We start from the raw sequence: 22,131 nt of genomic DNA on the forward strand, positions 1-22,131 counted from the left end.
GCAAACCGATCGAATACGTGCTCGGGGCACGGGACAAGGTAGTATGCGACAGAAAGGTGGCTGTTCAGGCGAGGATGTACCACAGATCACCTAGGCAAGGGGGGAAAACCTAATAGTATTTCCCGCAGCCGCTGTGATTTGTCGTCCCCCGGTTCGATAGTATCAAGGAGTACTATTGCGCACATTGAAAGAAGACAACACACCCGCCTCTGAAGGCCCAAAGGCTACCCAAGTCGTCGAAGTCGTTGAGATAAAGTATTCGAATGGAGCGCATGGTGACGTAAATATCGCCGCGTTATGGCGACTTAAAATGTCGCTTAGCAGTAGCCATGGTTTTATGGGAGATCAACAGCTTTCCCTGCACCTGTCGGTCACTAGGAACAGCGCTGCTTGATTCCAGGTCGGAGTGGCGGTGGTTCAGAGGAACAGACTGACACACCTCCACTACTGTCCGGAACTCAGGCCGGATCTCTGGACTGGCCAATCAGCAGCCGGCTCCCAAGAGGAGGTTGCTTGAGAGCGAGATCCTATCCACAGTACCTACATGAGCACGCGAGACTTTGAGCGGGTAGTAGATGGACCCCTCTCGGACACTACGAGAATAGGCTCCGGTGGCCCTCAAACCCTCCAACTTGGCTGAGCGAGTACATGCACTCACGATTCAGCAAAAACACGGGCTCGCCAAGTTGCTGTTTTCCTTCATGTAGGCTTGCCGATGATGCCGAACAAGCATTTGCTTTCACAGACGCCAACTCTGCTTGGGTATGTTCAAGACCATCCCCACCAGCGTCTCTATCGGAGGTCAACGCCGAGCCCGGTGCAACTCGCCATTGGATGAAACTGTAGTGTTCGCGCGGAGGGTTTGGTCCGTAGAACGTCGGCCTTTGATAAGTGGCCCAACCCCAGTCAAGATGTCGCCAGGAGATGTCGATGTTTGACATCTTGACCTCCAAGGCCTCCTTGCACCCTGAATTCGGCGTATGGAGTAGGTTAAGGTAACGCGGACTCGTTGCCTAGAACAGCCTAAGTCAGCGCGTGCAGCTCCCCCCGTCTCGTGGGCTTTCATATCGTCTCGAGCGCATTCACTTCCCTCGGTCATTACGGCGTCACAAAGCGTCACCAGAGCGTCAGTTTTGGAAAGCGTGTATTCTCACCAGCCACGGGAGAGATACCGGTCCACAGTATCAGGATTACGCACCCCTTCATTTAGTGCTGGAACAACACCTGTTGCCTTCTCAGGTAAGACAACCCCTGCAAGATGCCCTTTTCCGCCGATCTCGTTGGGCAGTTATCTACACTGTGTCGTTCCGGCACTTCAGGGGCTGGCCTCAACCTCGGGGCAGTGCTTATGAACCATCACCGGCCCAGATGTCGCCTCCATGCCACAATAGAGCGTTAGAAGTAGAACCAAAAAAGAACAAGATACAAGCCCCAACACCTCTTTACGCAGGTCTTTCGTGCAAAACGCGTATGCCGCTCTACACGGAGCATTTCCAAGCAGTCATTCCAAACAGCCGGCTAGTGAAGATGTGTCCTCGTAGCTCTGTCGAAACTAGGAGACCAGGCACTGTATGTGACTAGGTTCAGCCAGCATGTACGACCTCGATACCCTTGATCCACACCCGCTCGATCCGCCTCGTGGCACGAATGTCCTCGAGCGGGTTGCCGCGTACGAGCAGCAGGTCGGCACAGTGTCCCCTCTCGACGCGGCTTCTGCCCTTGAGGCCGAGCGCCTCGGCACACACGCAGGTCGCGGCCCGCAGCGCCGCCTCGTGGGACATGCCCGCGCGCACCAGGAGCTCGAGCTCGTCGTGCAGGCTCTCCCCGAACGGCACCTCCCTGCCGGGCATGCGGTTGGCGCCCGTGCCGGCGCAGATGGTCACGCCGGCCTCGTGCAGGACCCTGACCGAGGCCAGGCAGTTGTCAAAGTCGGCCGGCCCGGCCCCGTCGCCCGCCGCCCGCATGCGGTCGACGACGCGGCGCATGACGCACAGCGTCGGCACGACGACGACGCGGCGGGCGGCGAGCTCGGCGGCGAGCGCCGGGTCCAGCGGGGCGTCGACGGGCACGTGTAGGACGATGTCGAAGGCGGCCTCGAGCGCCCGGCGGTAGGACTCCTCGCGGGACGCGTGGCCGATGGCGAGGCGGCCGAGCAGGTGCGCCGAGTTGACGAGGGCGGCGAGGGTCCGGTCGTCCGGGCTGGGGCTGTCGACCATGACCTTGATGTAGTCGGCGCGCTCGGGTCCGTGGACGCGCTCGGCGACAAACACGTCGGCCGCTTGGGGAGCGAGCACGGGGGCCGATGCGCGGATGGGGAAGAAGCCTGGCTCCGTCTCCTCGCTGCCCTCCTGCGAGCCGGCGGCGACGGTGCCGCAGGCCAGGAAGGAGGGCAGTCCTGGGTCGGCGGCGGCGGCGGCGCGCATGGCTCGTATCTCGGCTGGGGTGCTGCTCATGTCGATGACGGTGCTGATGCCGTGCCTGGAAAAGGCCTCGAGGGCGCCCGACGCGGCAGCGGCGTCGATGTTGGCGTCTATCAGGGCCGGTATCAGGGTGCAGCCCGTGCCGTCTATCGTCACCTCGGGGGAGAGAGGCTCGACATCGCCATAGTCTGTCGAGACAATGTCGCCAGGGCTGTTGACAAAAGCTACCGTCGTGGGCTGGCCGAATTGCCTGCTGTCAAAGACGCGCACGTTCCGGATGAAGGCCAACGACATGGTTTGGTGTCTGTTTAAAGTTGCCGCGGTTCTGTCAGGCTTTCTGATATGGGCCTCGCAAGGTGCACGTATCAGCACAATGTGGCCGAAAGGGCGACCGTTGGTATGATCGATGGACTCGCTGTTCCGGAATCAGACGTGGATTGTACTGCCATCGCTTCTTTGGAATGATCGGGAATTATATTCTTCTGCCCTGACGCACAGCGTGTGCAACCTCTGAGCATTTTTTTTATAGCTAGCAGGTAGTTCACTGTTCTTATGTACGGGGCGAAGAACGAGCGGCGTGGCTCTTCAACCAGGCCGACACTCAAGGCCAACCGAACGTCTTGGGCGGCAACGAACTGCGTTTACGCACTATACGGATGGGGAAATAGAAGATGCATGGCCCCAGCCCCTGCAGGTCTGAGCACTGAGCGAGAGCATCAAATGACCGTCCACTGGACAGGGCGGGCGACGGCCAGAAAGCGCCGCGCGTAGGGGAAAGGACAGCAGGGCAACAGAGCATATTAGGGCTGATCCAAGGAGCTGTCGACCTCCCTGGTCAACCTTCGTAGGGAGCTCTTGTAGCGGGTGGACGGGACTGAGCCAGGCATGTTGGCCCCCAGGCGCCGCCGTCGGTCAGCGACATGACGCTGACCCGCTGCATGGAGCCAAGGCGGGTGTGCCCGTGGTCGAAGACGCAGAACAAACGGTAGAATGACGTGCCCATGATGGAGCGCGCGCGAGGTTGGGAAAAAGAGGGTCGACGGGGTGCCGCCCAGTTCGCGAGTCAAACCAACCTCGGAAGCTTGGAAGGGTGGTGCCGGTGCAAGCTGTCGTATTCGCCTAGGAGGGAAAGCCAACTATCTCCCCTGGACAGAGATTTTTGTCTCACACGTCTCCTTGACAGACGCACGAACGACAGGGCAGCAATCCGCTTCTGGTTTGTATACTGCATGTATTGGTGTTTGCAGACCTCGTGCCGATTGCTTTGAAACCTTATCCGGATTGCGCCGTCAGCAGCTGCTGGCAGGTGGGGGCCATTCGCTTGCCAGCAACTGGCATCTGGGCGCACCTGGCGCACACTGTGGTTTCAGAGCTGGAAGCCCGATGGCCGATGGGTGCTTTCGTGATTTCCCTTCATCAGAGCTTCGTGATGTGGCCCTTCGTGAGATTTGCGATCATCGACGCAGAGAATTGAACTGGCTGGTTCCGTGGCCGGGTGTCAGATGTTCGCCAGGCCCTGCTTTTCAACCTTGAGCTGTTCGCTTTCTCAGACACACACTGCTGTCTCGTGAAGATGCCGTGTCTTGGAGCTGTCATGTCACTCCTATGCTCTATTTTGCTGGGCGTCCCTCGTTTTGCAGCGTGAAGTAAACACCGTGCCAGGGAGCCGTGTCCGACTCTTGTGTCGCCAATTGCAGGTCTATCGCAAGTAGAAGATGAGTCGCGTGGCTGCTGACTGCAGATTCAGACCTGCTTATCAGACGGGTTTCCATCTTTCCCCTTTCTGTTGGAAATGGAATAGAGACCATGCGACGCGACGGGGAGGCCCTGGCCACATGGGAGCTCCACTGCCGCATAACCTCGGGCTCTCGTCCTGAATCGAGACACCCCTTGCAAGCTTGTCTCGAGGCAGGATATCCCGGAGTGTGGATGATGCTGTTCACAAGTAGCAATTTCAAGAAACATTATGTCAAGGATGTTCGTCAACTCGCTAAGCTTTTCATCTCCTACTTGGCCGGGGAGAGGCAAAGGGGTAATTACGGTTCTTCTTTCTGCGAATCGAAGAGCCGTAGAGGTTGGTACCGAATATGAAGTTGCCCACTCCTCGCCAACCCGAGCCATTCTCGAAGTCCAAGACCTAGGATGTCTAGGTAATCAACCTCGCAATGCTCGGCTGTTAGCAGTCACGTTGACTAGGTACAGCATCCACGAGTGCCATGGCCACATTGTTTGGTTCCTGGCACTACCGTGATCAGATCAGATCAGATCAGATCAGATCTTCGATACCCGAGTGACAGCCCAACTTGTTTCATTAGTGCGAATTAGGCCTGATACTATCTCGCTGGGGTGCAGTAACATGTAGCAACTATTGGCTACGTGTCGCTCGGTCTCGATCTCCGTCCTGGCTCGCTCTGTTTGCTTTTCGTTCTCGTGGAAGAAGCTGGGAGCTGAATGGTCCACCCCAGAAATTGACGATTGCCCACTTCCGTGGCGGCCACGATCCCTTGGATCCCAAACAACGGCCAAGGGCACTCTCTCCTGATCAACCGAGTAATTAGATCAACATGAAGTGTTTGCTGCTCAGCTCACAGATCGGTGTTCCAATCTGGCCAATACGGTGGTAGCTCGGCATAAACGCCGACCAGTCTGGCTGCAGCCAATCAGGGGCCTCCCCGACCCGACACCAGATCTTCGCCGCCGCCTCTTCCCTTGCAGGATTTGCTACTCCTCTCGACTGTTACGGATGCCCGGGTCGCACATGGTGGGTTGATTGGCATGTTGTACAAACATTACCTCGGGGTTTCTGACCGGCGAGGTTGGATTGGCTGAGCTGTTTGCTCTCGACCCTGGTATCGTCCAGCCACACATGTCCATGCACCTGCATGTAGTTAGTTACATACGTACGCAGATACAAACCTCAGTAAACCTACATCATGTTTCCTTTCTTATTCACGGCAGGCCATGGGTGGCCATCCCTCAAGGGCAAGGGCATGCATGCAGAAGTTCAAGTTGCAAGTGTTGTAGTTATACCTCTTGTTCGGGCCCCTACCCCTTTTAATTCCCTATCTCGATTCAGCTTTGTCTCTGAGCAAAGTTTGCCGAGTTGGCCCCCCAGCCAGAATCTTAGCCTCCGTGTCACCCTCGGCTCTTGGTTTGAACAGAACTCAGGCATCAGAACAGGCCTCCCAACAACCATGCCGCGAGTGCATGCTCCTGCAGCAGGACCAGGCTCGAGTGACCAATCATTCTCTGACGCTTCCTGCTCCGGCCAACCAGCAAATCCAGGCGCATGGAGTATCCTCCGCCCCTGCCCCCCTTTAGACCCTTGCTTCGGCACTGTCTTCGCTTTTCAGTCGCACCCTCCTTGTTCCCTCGGAATATATATTTCAGGAGCACCAGGCTATTGGATCTAATTAGGGTTCGTCTCCATCAGGCCTAACTCGCATTTTGACGCACACCTGCTCTCTTATTTATATTTCGGGCCCACGATTCCGGCCCTGTCGGGGGCCTGAAGGTTGCTGAATCGGTCCAGACGAAACTGGTCCTCGGTGGAATGGACTCTGAGGGTCCGGCGCGTGCAGGCCAGTGTGCATCACCACAAAAAGATGTGGGATCTGTCCAGCTCGGCTGTCCGGACGCGCAGATGGATTCCCGTAACTATCTGCCATGCTACTCGGTTATACCCATGCAACCGGATCATGGCCTCGTTCATCCGCCGATGGATGACCCGGCCATGATGGAGAACATACGCACTTCCTTCTACTCCGATGCATCGCCTGCCTCTCTCATTGCACAGCCCTTCACTCCAACTGGCATGCCACTCGTTAGCCAGCCACACGGCCAACAGACGATAGGCACAGAGGACGTGAGCAGGCTTTTCGAGGCCTACGAGGGCACTCTCAGTCCAAACTCTACCATGGGAGCTACGTACAGCCAGCTATCTGAATACTGCCAAAGTTGGGCATACCAGCCTTTCGATGCATCGAGCCACGAGGCCGGTGCCGGTGAATGGACTCCGAATACTCTTTACGCTTCGTACAGACTCTCATCTTCCCTCCACCCCTTCGCCTCTGTGAGCACCGTGGACGAAACCCCAAAACCTCGCAAATCCCCATCATCAGTCATCATCTACGAGGGCGCATCCGGCCGGCCCTCTATCGTTAGCATACCATCCCCTCGACCACCCAAGCCTAACCACAAGGCCAAGACAAGATCTACCATAAAGCCGACCAAGTATGTCCCAAAAGGCACCGCGAAGCAGCTCCCCCTCTCGAGTCTGGGGCCCCGTAAAGTTGCACGCCACGGTCCTCCTCCTCCACCTCCTGCACTCATCGCCAAGGACTACCGGATCAACGACGAAGCCGACGAAGACGACGACGGCGACGACGACGACGTTAGTAATGATGACGAAAACGACAGTGAAAAATTCGGCATCGAGCGCCAGCGGGCCCGTAACCGCCTCGCCACATCCAGGTGCCGTGCCAAGGCCAAGGCCGCGCACTCGAAGCTCGAGGAGCACTCACGGGCCGCGGCCGAGCACCACGACGGCCTCGTCGCCTCGGTCGCGCAGCTCAGGGACCAGGTGCTCGATCTCAAGAGCGAGCTGCTGCGGCATGTCGACTGTGGCTGCCCCCTGATTCAGGCCTACATAAAGAATGCCGCCCGGCACCTTGGCGAGGGTATCCCAGGCCCCGTCGCCATGCCGCCGGGCATGCCACGGATAGGTCTAGCAGAGCTGGAACACGATCACATCCGCGGCGACGACTAGTGCCATGACCATCCCGATCTGCTCATCTACGTGTCTCATCTAGACTTCTACATCTTCGGAATTCGCCAGGTCATGCTTCGTCAAAGTCCGGGGACCACTATACTTTTTGATATTTTTCTTTACTTTTCTGGGGCATCACGGGAACAGTACACTGCATTCTGTTGGGAGTCTAAAGGAGTTCGGAAGATACCCCGGGAGCATCTTTGATTAACTTGAATCAGTACATGACCTTGGGGGAGACATAACATATAAGCGCACCAAGCGATGATTTTACGAAGAGTCGGATCCCGCTCAGTGATAGGCCGTCATGTCTGACCCGTACATATCTAAGATCCGGAGGCGGAGTTTCTTCTCACCCTCACATTCACCAGTCGGCCGTCGCAGGAAGCAAAGAGGGAATACCCTTGCCGCTGGGTGTTCAGCACTTGACGAGCGCCACGAACCGGAACAGAGCGGCGCCGGCTCTCCAGAGCAAGCCAGGCTTTGACCGCTTCGTGACCGCAGAACCAGCGGACACGCTCGATTGTGCTAAAAGGGCATCCCTATCAGAGCTCGACAGTTCCGACACGCACTCCCAAGAAGAAGCATCAGACTCAGACTCCAGTAAGCCCCTCACACTTGCCGATTCATCAGCAGCAAGTCTGCGATCCTCCTCCATCTCCATTTGCCGCAATCGCCACGCAGCGTCCATGCGCTCCTTCCAATACCCGTGCCAGTCCTTGTACCGAGTCCCGAACCATGAGTGCTTCATAACGTCAACGAGAGTGGCCTCCTGCTCCCAGGTGAAGATAATACGCATAAGGTCGGCTATCTCGCGAATCTCGCTCCGTGTGAGACCTGTGTACTTGTACTCGGAGTCGGAGTCGGAATGTGAATCGGAATCTTCTTGCTGAGCGAGCTGATCAGTCTGCTCGACACTGCCACCCAAGGTGCAATCCCAGGGAATTTCTTCAATCTTACCAACTTCGCCCTCTGGCACGAGGAACACAGCTTGCGTCAGCGCACAGGTGATGATGTCCGAGAACCCGGTTTCCTCGCGCCGCTTTTCGCGGATCTTATCCCACTCCTCGTGCGACATGGACACGGGGTCCGACCGGTTGTTGCCGATGCGGTCCCGCTCACGTTTCAGCATATCAAAGGACGTCTCGAGGCCGCGCTGGTGCCACTCCGCGACGGCGTCTCGCAGTTCATCGAGTTGCTGCGGCGTCAACTTCCACTGCACCTCCCGCCACTCCGTCCCGTCCTCCACCTTTTCCAGGTCGCCGAGGTAGTAGTTCTCCTGCCCGTACTGCTCCAGCCACAGGTCCCGGTAGTACGTGGGCATGGGCCCCATGTAGTCCTCGATCTCGTTGGTGTACTGCAGAACGTTGAACCAGTTGAACGGCGGCTCGATCAACATGTCCATGATGGTGCAGCCGACCGCCCAGGTGTCGCTCTTGTCGCCCGCGCACCATCTATCGAGCGTCATCTGAGGCGAGGCAAAGTACCCGGAGAAGCCATGGGAGCGTTCCTGTGGCTCGTAGATGAATCTTGCACAGCCGTAGTCGGAGAGGACGATCTCCTTCTCAACATACTTGGACCTGAAGTCGAGCGACGTGGGCAAGACAACCCGGCGAGGGGCATGGCAGTCTGTAGGCTCCTTTGTCGCCGACCGCAGCTCCTCGGTGACGGGCAGGCCGAACTCCTCCACGATCTCCTCGCCGCTCAGAGTCTCGATGCCGGTAGCCTTGAGAATCACATTCTTAGACTTGATGTCACCGTGGACAATATCGTACGTGTGCAGAAGAAGGACGGTGATACAGATCTGGAACAGATAGTCCTTGAGCAGCTCCTTCTCGTTCGTGTAGAGCGGCCAGATGTCATACATCGAGGGGCCCAGGACGGGGTAAACGAAGCATAAGTGTCTTCCGTTGGGGCCCTCGATCCAAAATGTCTCGAGGACCCTCAGGATGTGCTTGTCCCAGGTATCTCTCTCCCTCTCAGTCCACATTGCTTCATCTAGGGTCGAGGGAATCCACACCTCTGGGTGAAAGTCTATCCGGCAGCCAAACCTACCTGAAGCGTAGGCCGTGACGACCTTGACAGCGCGCCAAACGTTGTTCTTCAGGTCCTTGCAGAGCCAGACGGTCGAGAAGCCGCCCTGGCCCAGCTTATTGCGGACCAGCCAGCGGCCGTCGAGAGTGTCGCCAAGGTCGATCGGATGAAAGCCGCCGAGGCAATATTTCTCGACGTCTTCGACCTCCAATTCCGGCTTGATGTACAGCCGCTCGGACTCGGGTTCTTGCTCAGCAGCTTCTTTGTTGCTGTCGGGACTGCGCACGAACTCCGAAGAGGCGGATGAAGCCGTTCCTCCCGTCGTCTTGCGAAGAGAATCGGAAGGAGTAGCGATGGCAGGGACACATGGAGTTCCTGTCTCGCCGTCGGAGCTGGACTCCTTCCGGATGGCGGTTGCTGTGTTGGCTGCGGGGGAGTCCATGGCTGCGATTCGGGCGACGAGGCTCTTTTGTCTTGTTTCTTGTCTTGTTCGACCTTTTAAAAAAGTCGTTTCGAGACGGTTCACTGAGACTATTGGTGGTATTCTGATCAAATTGCTCTGAAGTTAAGAATCGAAGTGCGTCTGCAGTCTATTATATAGCAACACAAAACATCAACAATCGCACCTAGCCATCACCGCCTCAAAGACCACTGGAGCAGAAACATCCCTAAAGCATACTATTGTTTTGTATGTTCTAACCAATCAGTAGTTGATTTTAGACAAAGAGGAGGGTCGCCTTCTTTGTGCCAAACCTGTTTTGTTTTTGGGCTCTTATTCAGAGTTGCTCAGGCGAGCTCCGAATAAAGGCAATTATGAACAAAGCAGCTGCAGTCATAGCATCTTGCCAACGATCATGACGTGGATTTAGCTTGGTAGTCCTTGGAGGAGCTCTAAACGTCATTCAAACAGCATGTGGCTCTCCGTTCTTTGGCTGTATTCCCCATGGCGGAGTTCTCTTGCTCCTGTTTCCATGCGACGTACCAATCATCAATCACGTTGAACTGAATGTTAGACGGGCTAGCAGTCAAGATACAGAGCGATTACAGATTACACCCCCCCAATCTATGAAATGGATTGTCTCTGGTCTGTACAATGCAAGTTCACTAGTCTCTTGTGCTAAATGACCAGTGGGTACGACGTACGTATTGCTATTGGATTGAATTATATCAAGATGTAGTTTATCATAGTTCTCATCTATGATTTGATAGGGGCATCTGTGAAGGTGAACAATAGGAGAGTTAGATACAACCGAGCGTAGCGGGAAAGTACCTTGAATCTTGCCCATTTCGATCGATTAAGCGGGAGGGCGAACTAGATGAAGAACAGTACGAAGCGTTCTCCAGTTTATAATAAGGACAACTCCAGCGACCGAGTTCCAGATGTTCGCAAGACTAAAGAATATATGGGCGATAATTCTCCTAAGAGCCTGGACATAGATCCGAAACCATGAGAGTCTAGCGCCTCGTCCATTCCCAACTCTGGCCATTCTACTGTTGACCCCGTGATGCGGAACCTTCGCAATCGCAATGTGGCCGAATAGACTGACAAGCCAGGAGGGGAGACCCGGCTCGACACGGTATTGGTTGGATAACAGGGACTAGGCTAGAGCTTAGCCTTGAGGTAGCATTATGCACCCTCTTCGAGTTTGTGACCTTGCTCTTTGGGGATATCATGGCCTGATGGCTACCAAGAACCCCGACTATTCGATTGCCCCTCGCTCCCCACTCTTCACTTCCTGACTTCCTTTACGCCCAAGATTGTCAATTATAGTAATTTCCTCGTTCCTCATTGTGTGGCCGACATGGATCATGCTGAAAGTGCAATGTTTCTATACAACTTTGACTGGCGAGAAACGCGCGGATGATAATGCTTTTCGCTCTCTCATTCCACCCAATCCTTCCTACTTTGGCATTCCCGGCCGACACCCGATCAGCTAGGCGGAAAATGAGGTGGACAGCTCTGAGCTGTAACAGAAAAGCAAGCTTTGAATAAGTCAAGCTTGTGCCAAGTTGCTGGGTTTCAAGCGTGATCGCGGTTTTCATGACAGCGATCAAGCTTCAAAATTCACCAGAGTAGTCAACAGCAAGAGCAATTACGTCTTGAACCGCATGCCCAAGACGTGCTGTGCGAGGTCGAACTATTCTCTGATGAATAAAGAAAAGTACTGGGAAGGTTCAGCTGATCACCAATTCTCCGCATTCCTCGAGCTAGACCCTTTAGCTCTCCCCGCGTCTCCATCTTAACTTGGGCCCTGCAAATCTCGCGTTCACAGCTCCCTTCCTGCATTTCTATCCTCCACCATGCCCAAGTCAGTATCGCCACCGAGCCGAGGCCATCAGACGTTGCAATCCCGTTCCTGCTCCGACTCGCGATTCCGGGGATGGCACAGACTACCACTCCTGAAGGCATTGGCCAATTCACGCACATCTTCCGGGCCGAGGGCTTCGGCGCCAAGCAGACATGCCGGCAGTGCAGATCTCGCAAGGTATGGCCGAAAGATAAAGATTTTCTTTTCCCTGCCTTGAAAACCCCCTCCCATCCGGACCCTTGCATGAGCCCACGTGTACCTATATAAAACTCTACTGCCACTTAACTCGAGACCCGGAGCTTGTTCGACACGTGCTGACCGCTGACTGCAGGTCCGCTGCGATGGGAATCGTGACGGCTGCGGGCACTGCAGCCGTCTGGGCTTCGACTGCTCCTTCAAGGCGCGAGAGACGGGCGCGGGCCTGCACACGCCAGAGTCGCGCGGCTCGGCCGACCACCCGGAGACGGCCGAATCGTCGCGGCCGCCGAAGCGCCGGGTGACCAGGGCGTGTGTGCGTTGCCGGCAGCAGAAGATCCGCTGCACGGGGACCCTGCCGAGCTGCATCAACTGCGTGCGCCGCAACCAGCAGTGCCAGTACGCGGCGCCCAAGAGGCCGCTGCGCGACCCGCTCGACCCGACGAGCCCGACGGGGGACTATCCTCTCACCATGGCCCCTGCGCCGTGGAACCCGCCGCCCGAAACGGCATGTCTCTGCCGAGAGACCGTACGCCTAGTCCTGCAAGACATTGGCGAGAAGAGCCCGCCGAATCCGGAGACGACGACGCTCATGTCGCAGCTGAGAGCGGATTTATCTGACAAGATCGAGGCCTACTTCCAGAGTCTCTACCCGCTTCCGTCCTATACGTTTCTACACCCGGGCACGATAAAGGTTAGGCTTCACGAGGGCACGCTGGACAAAGCACTCATCCTCAGTCTCTACGGGACCAGCGTCCTCCATACTAGAACGGGCCTGAACGCGGCACCGAGCTGTGCCTGCAGGGGCTACAGCTGGATCAAGGAGGCAGAGGAGATTCTGTGGCAGCAGCTGGAGCGCCCGACGATTTCCCGAATGCAGGCTCTGCTCCTCGTCATACTCTACCGCATGGAGACGGGTCACTTTCAGCGCGCGTTCATGCTTACCGGCATCGCCGCGCGAGAGGGCCTAGCCATGCGTCTCAACGTCGAACGGCCGGACCTCCCAGACATCCCCCGCGAGACGAGGAGGAGGATGGCATGGGCCCTGAAGCTGATCGAGCGGTACTTCTCCATCGGCGTGGCAGAGTTCCAGGCCTACCCCCTCGGCGTGCTGCGCACCAACCGGCCCGGCCACGAGGAAGACTTTGGCTGCATCGGCGCGGAGGGCTCCCCGACGGGCGAGGAGGGCGACGGCGGGTCCTTCAACCTGCTAGTCGAGACGGATCAGGCCCGCGGAACCGTCTGGGGCGTAGCCAAGCAGCTCCCGCAGTGCGAGGACCCGCTGAAGGTCATGGCGGAGCAGGAGGAGACGACCGTGAACAACCTCGCGCGCATCCAGAGCCGGTTCGTCTGCGGGCCCGACCTCACGCCGGCGAAGCTCGTCACGATGCTGCACTCGCGCTGGCTGCCGCGGCACATCCTGGTCTACCTGTCGTGGCACCAGACCTACTGCGACCTGTACCGGCTCTACGTGGTCGGCCTGCCGGAGGCGGCGCCCAAGGCCGTGCTCGACGCCGTGGACCCGGCCCTGCTCGCGCGCGCCGAGTCGCTCTGCCACGAGCACGCGGCGGCCATCATCCAGATCCTCACGTCGCTGAACCAGCTGAGCACGACGTCGCAGCCGCTCGAGTTCGACACGGCCATCTGCGCCTACCACGCGACGCGCATCGTGCTCTTCATCTCGCGCTTCGGCCGGCAGCCGAACCGGTACGGGCCGGACTTTGCGCTCAGCCGCGCCGACCTGTGCCTCGCGGCGCTGCGGCGCTTCTTCCCGGCCTCGGTGCTCGTGCGGCCCATCATCAACGAGCTGGAGCGCATGGTGCGCATATTCTCGGCCCGGACGGGCGTCGCGCCGCAGCCGCAGGACGCGGCGCAGGGCAGGCCCGCGCCCAAGATCCAGGAGGACGACGTGCGGCACAAGCTGGCGATCCACAGCCTGCTCAGGCAGGCCGACTTCTCGGACGACGAGGAGGAGTCGTCGCCGGCGACCACGGCGGATACGCCACGGACGGCTCTGTCCCAGCAGCAGCAGCGGCTGTCGCAGCAGTCGCCGCCGCAGCACCAGCACCAGCAGGAACACGCTGCCGCCATGCCCGTGGGGGGCGGAGATGGCCCCGTGGCTGACAGCATCACCGTCATGGGCAGCGGGACGGCGGGGCCAGAGGACACACTCCTGCATGCCGGAGAGCTGACGGCTACGAATTACGAGTTCGAACTACCCGACGCCCAGGGCTGGAGCGAGTTTGACAATCTGCCGCCCGAGCAGACGGAGCTGCTGCAGTTCCCTCTATTTCCCTGGAATGGCTGGCAGGGGCAGCAGGATCAGGACTGGACATTTGGCAGCGGCATGTGAAGGAATCAAAGGATGGACGGGATGCAAGGTTGTTTGTATGATTCTGTGCGAGATATGAGATACCCAATGACGTCCGTCGCCTGCAGTAGAAAAAGCTCGGTTTGGTTCCACGGCCGCTCCCACTACCTTCAATTCGTGCACCAGAGTATGACAGCAACATTGACTTCAATTCGGCAGCTGTGACAGTGCGATTGGGGCCGCGTAACTTTGCCAAGTCATACGATGCAGAGACGATAGGCGTCGCACAAAACCCACGATCAATCAAAGGGACAAAGGGGGGTCCTGAATTGACGGCGAATGGCCCGGGCCTCGTACTGCCCCGGGCGCGCAGATTGCCCACTCAGCTGGCTGATAGCCGTCCGCAGAAAACTCTGCTCGAAACAGGCCAGTCCCGCCACTCCTGGAACGATGCTGGCGCGTCTCGACGTGGGTCTGGTCCTTGTGTGGCCGGCGCGGTCCGTTGGTCCAATGTCTGCGATGCGATGCCTTCAATCGATGTGCACGAATTGAGTGCGAGTAGGGAATGGTCAGGGCTGCTCGAATTGCAAGGATTCAGCACAGAAAGCCACCTCTCATTCGCTCGTTCGGCTTGGGACCTCCTCCTGTCTTTCCATTCTCGAATCGAGTCAGTCGATTTCTCCGTTTGTTTCGTTTTGTGGATTCGCCAGGCATCCATTCAAGCTCAGCTGGAGCTTCATCTCGTTCCCTAGTTTGGGGCTTAAATTAGTGGAGCCCCCTTTTTTGCTAGACCCCTGGTCCGGGGTCCCGACAGTTCTGCCGCTGTTCATCCTTCAATCCTCCATCTTCCTCGTCCGTGGAGAGCCAACTGCCGACGGTCTTGAATATCAAAGGCTATTATACCGAGCCTGTAGCTGCTGGGGCTGGTCGTTTCTCTCCTAGGCACAGTCACTTCACCTTTCCGGGCTTCCGGGCAGTCTCTGAGCCGCAAAAAGCTTATCTCCGATACCCTGAGTCGGATGATCTGGTGATCCAACGTCCACGACGACCTCACATCGCATCCCATTGCGGGATTTCTCAAGATGGCGCCCTCAGCAGGCTCTACCACGACGATGGTATCCGTCCCTCCCCGTGAGGGCGCGGGCCCAGATCTGGAATCGCTCATCGTCTACGATGCCAAGCTGACCATCGCGGACCGGATGATCCTAAAAAGTCTGGCGCAAGATATTCGGGAGGCGCATCTCGGTGCCCCACAATCAAACGGCCATGTGTCAAAGGATGACGGTGCCCGGCACCGTGCCTCCAAGGAGCGTGCCGGTGACGAGCCGGAAGAAGCAACGGCCGTCCGAAGTATGTCTCACATCCGGGTCGGACTGGAGCAACCCCTCCGAAACCCATCTTGCCAAGGCTAACAGCAAGCTCAGAAAGAGAAGAGAAAGTGCAAGCTGCCATCGATGGCCTGAACAACCCAGAGCACCCTGACTTTGAGACCAGCGTCATCTGTACCACCGACCTGCGGGACATGCAGCTGCCGCCCGTCATTGACCGCTACTTGCTTCAGCCATACGTCCGCGTGGCTCAGTCTATAGTCCGCCACAAGACGGACGTGATCATGCTGACTCATCTCATCCTCTACTTCACCACCCTGGTGCCCAGCGCCATCCTGCTGTTCAGGCACTTCACCTGGTACCACGGCGTCATCCACATGCTGATGCAGGGCTACTATGTCGGCACGTACACCCTCATGCGCCACCAGCACATCCACATGCGCGGCGTGCTCAACAAGCGGTTCGGTTTCTTTGACCACACCTTCCCTTACATACTAGACCCCCTGATGGGCCATACCTGGAACTCGTACTTCTACCATCACGTCAAGCACCACCACGTCGAGGGCAACGGGCCGGACGACCTGTCCTCGACGCTGCGGTACCAGCGCGACGAGCTGCTCCACTTCATGCACTACGTCGGCCGCTTCTGGTTCCTGATCTGGTTTGACCTGCCCCTCTACTTCTGGCGCAAGCGGAGGTACGTGACGGGCCTGAAGGCCGTGTCGTGGGAGTTTGGGAGCTACGGCATGATGTACCTGATGTGGACCAAGGTCGACGCCAGAGCCGCCTTCTGCGCGCTCATCCTGCCCTTCGCCCTGCTGAGGATCGGCCTGATGGTCGGCAACTGGGGCCAGCACGCCTTTGTGGACAACGAGGACCCGGACTCGGACTATCGGTCGAGCATCACGCTGATCGATGTCGCGGTAAGCAGCGAACTTCTGTAGAAGTAAAAGCGAAGATGATGCTAATATTTGGCCGCACAGAGCAACCGTTTCTGCTACAACGACGGGTACCACACCTCGCACCACCTCAACCCCCTCCGCCACTGGCGCGAGCACCCCAACTCGTTCATGCGCAGCAAGGACACCTACGCTTCGCAGCACGCGCTGGTCTTCCACAACATCGACTACATCATGATCACCGTGCGGCTCATGATGAAGGACTACATGACCCTGGCCAAGTGCCTCGTACCCATCGGAGACCAGATCCACCTGACGCTCGAGGAGCGAGCCGAGATGCTCAAGAAGCATACTCGGCGTTTCACCGAAGAGGAGATCGCGGAGAAGTTCAAGCACAAGGCATAGAGACAAACAGCACATTTTTTTCAGATTGGAGTGTGGACTCACTGCAATAGACTTAGACATACATGATAGACTCTACGGTGCAGAGCATCTAGAAGGTTGCAGAGACCCGTTGGGTTAGCAAGTAATCATAATATCCGCTCGTCTAATTTGAGAAACGGGCTGGCGGGCACAGAACATTCTAGACCTATAAATGGACTTTCATTGATGTACGCCCACCCGTCTCTTTGGCTGGATGCAGTATGCTGGGGGTCTTGATAGACCTAGGTTCCAGGTTGTTGCATCATCACTCCAACAAACACCATCAACACAGCCGCATAAGCCAGGGTTGCCGTAAATACCTCTGCTGGATTATTAACCAGGAACGTGGTGAAGATACCGAATAAGAAGACGCAGATGGTCGTTCCGCCAAGGAGAAAGAAGACGTGCTTGTGCAGCATAAATGCCCACATCGGAGCTACCAAGAAAGCGCCCCCAACGATGGCCCCGAGAAGTTTCTGTAGGAACACCTGCCGCATGAGTTCCTGTCTGGCCTTGTACCTGACCCCTCCGATAGCCTTCTGGCCCTTTTTGGGGTTCTCTGTCTCCCAGGGCCCGGTTGCCGTTGCTTTTGCCTTCTTCTCGTCTGACAACCTCCAGCCTCTGGCATGTGCGTGCAGTACCGCATCCATAAGCTGGCGATCGTGTATCCGCTCGCTCGAGAATGATGAACGGGTCATCTTTCTGCCCTGAGAATCGTTTCATGTACTCATTCATGATCACGGACAGCCTGTACTAGCCGTCAAAATGAATGTTAGCGGTGAAACTAGAGCATGTGTTTCCCAACCTTGATCTTACCGTATTTTACTAGGTGATCGTCAAGCCCAGAGCTTCCCACCTCTAGTCCTTTAGTTTCCAAGTCTACGGCAGTCTTGATCAGATCCCATTGTAACTTCCTCAGTTGGACTCGTTGCATGACCGAGATGGGCATCAGGTGGTCTTTGCTGGGCTTCGGTTACAAATTCGATTCAGAAAGGCGAACAATGGTCTCTGATTAGTAACCGCGAATCTAAAGCTATTGCCATGCATTTTGGTTAAACTCTTCCAAAACCAGTCTTCCAGTTCGACTTCTGATGCTGTCCCTTGCGGGGCAAGGCTCTCTCGAGAGGACTCGCTATGGAGCTCATGCCCGGCCCTCTCAATATCCCGATCGTCTCCCGGGACCACCGCAATTAGAATCCTAAGCACTAAGCGTAATTCAGTCCAAATAATCGCCTTAGAGAACCGGGAAGAGTTGGCGAGGAGCGAGGGGTGAGGAGAAAACCCGCACGGCTGAAGAGCGTGCGGGGAGAGTGCATGTGGTGGCGTCGTGAACAAATCTGCACAAGTACGAGTTGATCAATCATCTCGCTCGGTTCTCTGCACATGACCTGGCTCCCTTCACACCACAAATATTAGACAGACATGCATTCGCTCGGGATTGGGGGCTGAATTGAGGGATTTATTCTGATACTCCGGCCCAGATATTAACCAGCAAAAGCATAGCCTTTCATATCATCTTTCAAGAGGGTTTTCATCGAATTGATGCTTCATTTCTGCAAAGTTCTTCAAGTTCTCGAGGGTAAACCGTTGGGACAGTGTCCGCCGCAAACATGATCGTGGTCAGAATCACTGTCACAAATCGACATAGCTCATTATCCGGCAAGAAATATGCAGATCTCGAAATCGACTACAGCAAGATGAATAATGCCGAAGAATTGGCGGGAAAGCATAAAAGTCACCTTTCAAGTCGGGACACCGGCTATACAACAATCCAGTCGCCAAAGTCAATTCTCATTGTGAGGCTACCGATTACCGAGTTCGAGATGAGGAAACATGGGGAGGACGTAAGCTATTATCTTGTGACGCACGAATCAGGTGCTCGTGTGATCCAAGCAATCGGCCTGCCCGGCGTCAAGGAAACAGACAGCCCCCCCAAAGGACACCCAAAAGAGAGGGGAATCTGGATCCCTCGCGAGTTTCATAGCGACAAGTGGTACAAGGAGATGGGTCAGGGAACACAGTCAACCCCGAAAAGAAAGCAAGAACCACCGAGAGCTCGGGAGAAGAATAGACATGAAGAGCGGCCAAAGGATGCTAGAAAGATCAAAGGCGCCAAGAAATGAACGAGCCAGGAAAGGGACCTTGATATATGCCGCTTTTCAGGTTTTCTTTTCTTCATCTCTTATTGTTATTGTTTGGCTATCATTGGTTACATTCCTGCGAAGGGTTGCTGGTATTTTCAACCTTGGTGACACAGTGACTGGGTATAATTACACGAATATGGCAGATTGGAAGCTCTGAGAGAATGTATGACACAGTTCGAGAACTCCCTGATTGCCCCAGCTACGTGATACCCAGTATCCAGGTTACTCCATGATCGTCTGCACAAAGAATATCCGCATCGCGCCTGAACGCCCTCTCCTCACGACCCAAAGTGATTCCACGTACTCGTCCAGTTCTGAGGGATGCCCATATCGAGATTAGCCTCGAGCGCGGTGTCGATGGCCCCCAAGTCAAAGTTGGGATCAAAGTACCCAAACAGATCCACATCCACGCTCAGGTTATCCAGTATCGCCGGGTCAAAGGGGTCCAGCTCGGCGTTCAGCGGCAGCGCGTTCGGCTGAGCCGCCGCCACGACGCTCAGCTGCCCCGGCTCAGCCGACCTGTTCTCCCCGTTTACCCCATTGAACAAGACCCCATCATCGCCGCCGCCACCGCGCGGAGGACCGACTGAACCCTCGTTCACCCTGCAGCCAGCATCGCTCAAGCTCCCTTGCCCCTGTTCCGGCTCCTCCCGCACAAGGGTGCACGCCGTCTTGTTCATCTCGCGCAGGATGCTCTCGCCGAGCTGCACGTTGAGCCGGGCGCTCGAGTAGACGTCGCCGTACTTCTTGAGCACGGCCACGATCTCCTTGAACGCGGCGGTCGCGCGCGCCCGGTACATGGGCGTCTTGCTGTAGCGCATCTTGCGGTACTGCACCGTCAGCGCCAGGGAGACGGCGTAGGGGACGAAGGGCAGCGGCGCGATGTCCTCGTTCTGCACGGCCCAGACGATGCGGTCGGCCGAGAGCGAGCGCCGCGGGTTGATCACGGGGTGGGGGAGGTGGGACGTGTCGTCCGTCGCCGAGGTGTCGGAGAAGTCGCTGAAGGGCTGGCGGCAGGAGAGCACGCAGACGGCGTGGTAGAAGACTTCGATTGTTCCTATGTAATCAAAGGTCAGCGCCTGTCATGTCATCATGTTGAGAAATGTGTAGAAAGCTGGGGGTTCATACCTAAAATCTTGGAGGGCAACTTGGTGGCTCCTTCTTGTGTGATAAGGGCCTCGAAGATCGGAATGTCGATGTACTGGAACGGCTGTTTTGGCCGATAAAGCTGGACAATCTTGTCGAGCGACTGAACCACGCGAAGGAACAGACGAGACGCGGGCGGCTGCAACTTGATGTGTTCGTCAATGTCTCTGTCACTGTCCCGCTCGTGCATGATACATGGCCGGGAGTACCACGCAGACCCGACCCGGTCCACGGCCCACATGGCTAGGAACAACGACTCGATGTTCTCGGCCTTCTTCGGGCACCTGTATCCCAGGAGATGTGCGCCGAGGTTGTGGAGGTGATGCGCAGCCTGTGTGCAGAGAAAGGAGGCTCGACTCCTCTCCTTGGCTGTCGTCGGCTGGAAGTAAAAGGCCATCATGATCAGGATACGGATGAGATCGACACGGTAGGAGATCAGTTCGCCATCTGCGACTGCCAGAATGGCATTGGACAAGCGCCGACGGAATTCTCGAGCCTTGAGAACGGGCCCGTCGGGACGGAGCCGAAGGTGTTTGGCCATCTTGGGATTCGTCGCGGCGGCAAAGGCGATGACCTGCCTCATGACAGTGATGTACACCGTTGGTGGACCCTCCCAGTTGAGATCGGACTCGACAAAGACAGGCAGGATCGGGTGGATCTCGTCCAGGAACAGGGTTTTGAGGGCCTTGAAGTCTGCTTCGGGCGGCATCAGCACCAGACACTCATCCCAGAGGTAGTCGTTCTTCGCCCGCTCATAGGCCAAAGCCTTGTCGGACTTGAGAGATCCGTCGGCCTCGGAGCGGTGGATTGTGGGCTTCCGCTCGGGGCTGGATATCCTGGGGATGGTGTTGGGTATGATGGGAGCGTCCTCCGACTGCTCGGGGGCGATCCAGGTGCCGATTTCGCTTTTTGACCTGTACGATGACTCGTTGATTTTGGATGCAGGTGCGGTTGCCGCCTGGATAAACATGCCCTCGGGGTTCATGTCACAGACGAAACGTGACGAGAGCTCGACTAGTTGCGATGCTGCCTCTTGGGACGCATCCTCGTCTCGCTCGTGAACGGAGCCGTTGACGTCCGGCGACCGAGACTGCCGGAAGCCATTTGCCTTCTGTGGAGTAAGACGCTGCTGTTTCTGAGGGCGACGAGATGGGGTGGTGTCGTGGTCTCCCTCGACCTGTGCTGCATCGTTGTGGATGCACCGTTTCTTGAGCCGGAAGTCAGCGCGGGAACGGGGAAGGAGGATAAGTTTCGCCATTCATGAGATCCGAGTGCCGTGTGATGGGATTGAGAGAGTATCGAAAGGGACCACAAAAGAGACTCAACGGGAGGACGAGATACAAATAAAAAGAAGACGTAGCTTACCTTTCTCTTGCGACAGGCCGTACAAGCATGCTGGACCTGCTTCCGCTTCAACGGCAGGCCGTCAGCGTCGGAGGCCACGAATTTGACCATCGAGGGCCCCGCTGCCGCCGGTGCGGCCATGGTCTACTGCGGAGATACCAAAGGCTGTCTAATGCAAGACCCCTGGGGCCACGCGTCGGCGGCGATGTGGAGGCGGCGATGTGTCGAGGACCTTGGGGCGTTGATCGGGATGTTCGGGCGGCCACCGAGCCCTGTCGCTATTTTGCGGCGTGCGTTGACCGTGCTGACCGCTGTAGATCCCCAGCAAGGGGCTCGGTTCCAGTAAAGATAATCCGCCGCGATGCTTCTACGCCAGTTCCGCACTACCTGGCGAGCCGTGATAGCATCGAGGCCGGGGCTGAGAGCGGTACTCTGGGATGCGATGCGATGCGATGCGAATGTTGACCAAAATTCCAAATTGCGCAAGTCCGATTGTTTGTGGGTGAGATTTACGCAGTGCGCCTGCCGCAGACCCACCCGGGGCGAATTATGCTCTAACAGCCATACCCTAGAGAGACACTCGGGTGGTGGGACGAACCAAGAAAACCGAACTCGGGATGTGTATTTCTGATAGGACTCCATTCAGAGCTTGACCCTTTTCAGTAAGTCCGCTTAGCCACATACGCATCTGCGCATCTCCATGGAGCTGGAGCGCTGGCTTCGATCGCAATGGCAATGGCAATGGCAATGGCAATGGCAATGACCTCAAGTCGCGTTGCTAGTAATTGACTTGGCTTGCTTGCCTGCCTA

At 56.8% G+C, this 22,131-nt stretch overlaps 7 protein-coding genes across 7 annotated transcripts; 4 read left to right on the plus strand and 3 right to left on the minus strand.

Annotated features, from left to right (window-relative positions):
- Positions 1 to 1,583: 1,583 nt before the first annotated feature.
- E0L32_005148 (uncharacterized protein) lies at positions 1,584 to 2,714 on the minus strand (the record flags this gene model as incomplete). The annotated part of the gene is made up of 1 exon (XM_031139638.1): positions 1,584 to 2,714. The coding sequence occupies one exon, from the start codon at positions 2,712 to 2,714 to the stop codon at positions 1,584 to 1,586; it is 1,131 nt and encodes a 376-aa protein (XP_030996464.1).
- A 3,442-nt stretch (positions 2,715 to 6,156) lies between these two features.
- E0L32_005149 (uncharacterized protein) lies at positions 6,157 to 7,188 on the plus strand (the record flags this gene model as incomplete). Its single annotated transcript, XM_031139639.1, has 1 exon — positions 6,157 to 7,188. One exon carries the CDS (start codon positions 6,157 to 6,159, stop codon positions 7,186 to 7,188), a length of 1,032 nt encoding a protein of 343 aa, XP_030996465.1.
- A 418-nt stretch (positions 7,189 to 7,606) lies between these two features.
- On the minus strand, positions 7,607 to 9,664 carry E0L32_005150 (uncharacterized protein; the record flags this gene model as incomplete). The annotated part of the gene is made up of 1 exon (XM_031139640.1): positions 7,607 to 9,664. The coding sequence occupies one exon, from the start codon at positions 9,662 to 9,664 to the stop codon at positions 7,607 to 7,609; it is 2,058 nt and encodes a 685-aa protein (XP_030996466.1).
- Positions 9,665 to 11,603: 1,939 nt separating this feature from the next.
- Positions 11,604 to 14,079, plus strand: E0L32_005151 (uncharacterized protein; the record flags this gene model as incomplete). Its single annotated transcript, XM_031139641.1, has 2 exons — positions 11,604 to 11,708; positions 11,863 to 14,079. 2 exons carry the CDS (start codon positions 11,604 to 11,606, stop codon positions 14,077 to 14,079), a joined length of 2,322 nt encoding a protein of 773 aa, XP_030996467.1.
- Positions 14,080 to 15,119: 1,040 nt separating this feature from the next.
- E0L32_005152 (uncharacterized protein) lies at positions 15,120 to 16,669 on the plus strand (the record flags this gene model as incomplete). The annotated part of the gene is made up of 3 exons (XM_031139642.1): positions 15,120 to 15,387; positions 15,462 to 16,288; positions 16,349 to 16,669. The coding sequence occupies 3 exons, from the start codon at positions 15,120 to 15,122 to the stop codon at positions 16,667 to 16,669; spliced, it is 1,416 nt and encodes a 471-aa protein (XP_030996468.1).
- A 1,628-nt stretch (positions 16,670 to 18,297) lies between these two features.
- E0L32_005153 (uncharacterized protein) lies at positions 18,298 to 18,810 on the plus strand (the record flags this gene model as incomplete). The annotated part of the gene is made up of 1 exon (XM_031139643.1): positions 18,298 to 18,810. The coding sequence occupies one exon, from the start codon at positions 18,298 to 18,300 to the stop codon at positions 18,808 to 18,810; it is 513 nt and encodes a 170-aa protein (XP_030996469.1).
- Positions 18,811 to 19,109: 299 nt separating this feature from the next.
- On the minus strand, positions 19,110 to 21,235 carry E0L32_005154 (uncharacterized protein; the record flags this gene model as incomplete). The annotated part of the gene is made up of 2 exons (XM_031139644.1): positions 19,110 to 19,888; positions 19,960 to 21,235. The coding sequence occupies 2 exons, from the start codon at positions 21,233 to 21,235 to the stop codon at positions 19,110 to 19,112; spliced, it is 2,055 nt and encodes a 684-aa protein (XP_030996470.1).
- Positions 21,236 to 22,131: the final 896 nt, after the last annotated feature.

The sequence above is a fragment of the Thyridium curvatum genome (genome assembly GCF_004353045.1).
Source record: "Thyridium curvatum strain D216 chromosome Unknown NODE_26_length_443329_cov_82.569921, whole genome shotgun sequence".
NCBI classification, from domain to species: Eukaryota; Fungi; Ascomycota; class Sordariomycetes; order Thyridiales; family Thyridiaceae; genus Thyridium; species Thyridium curvatum.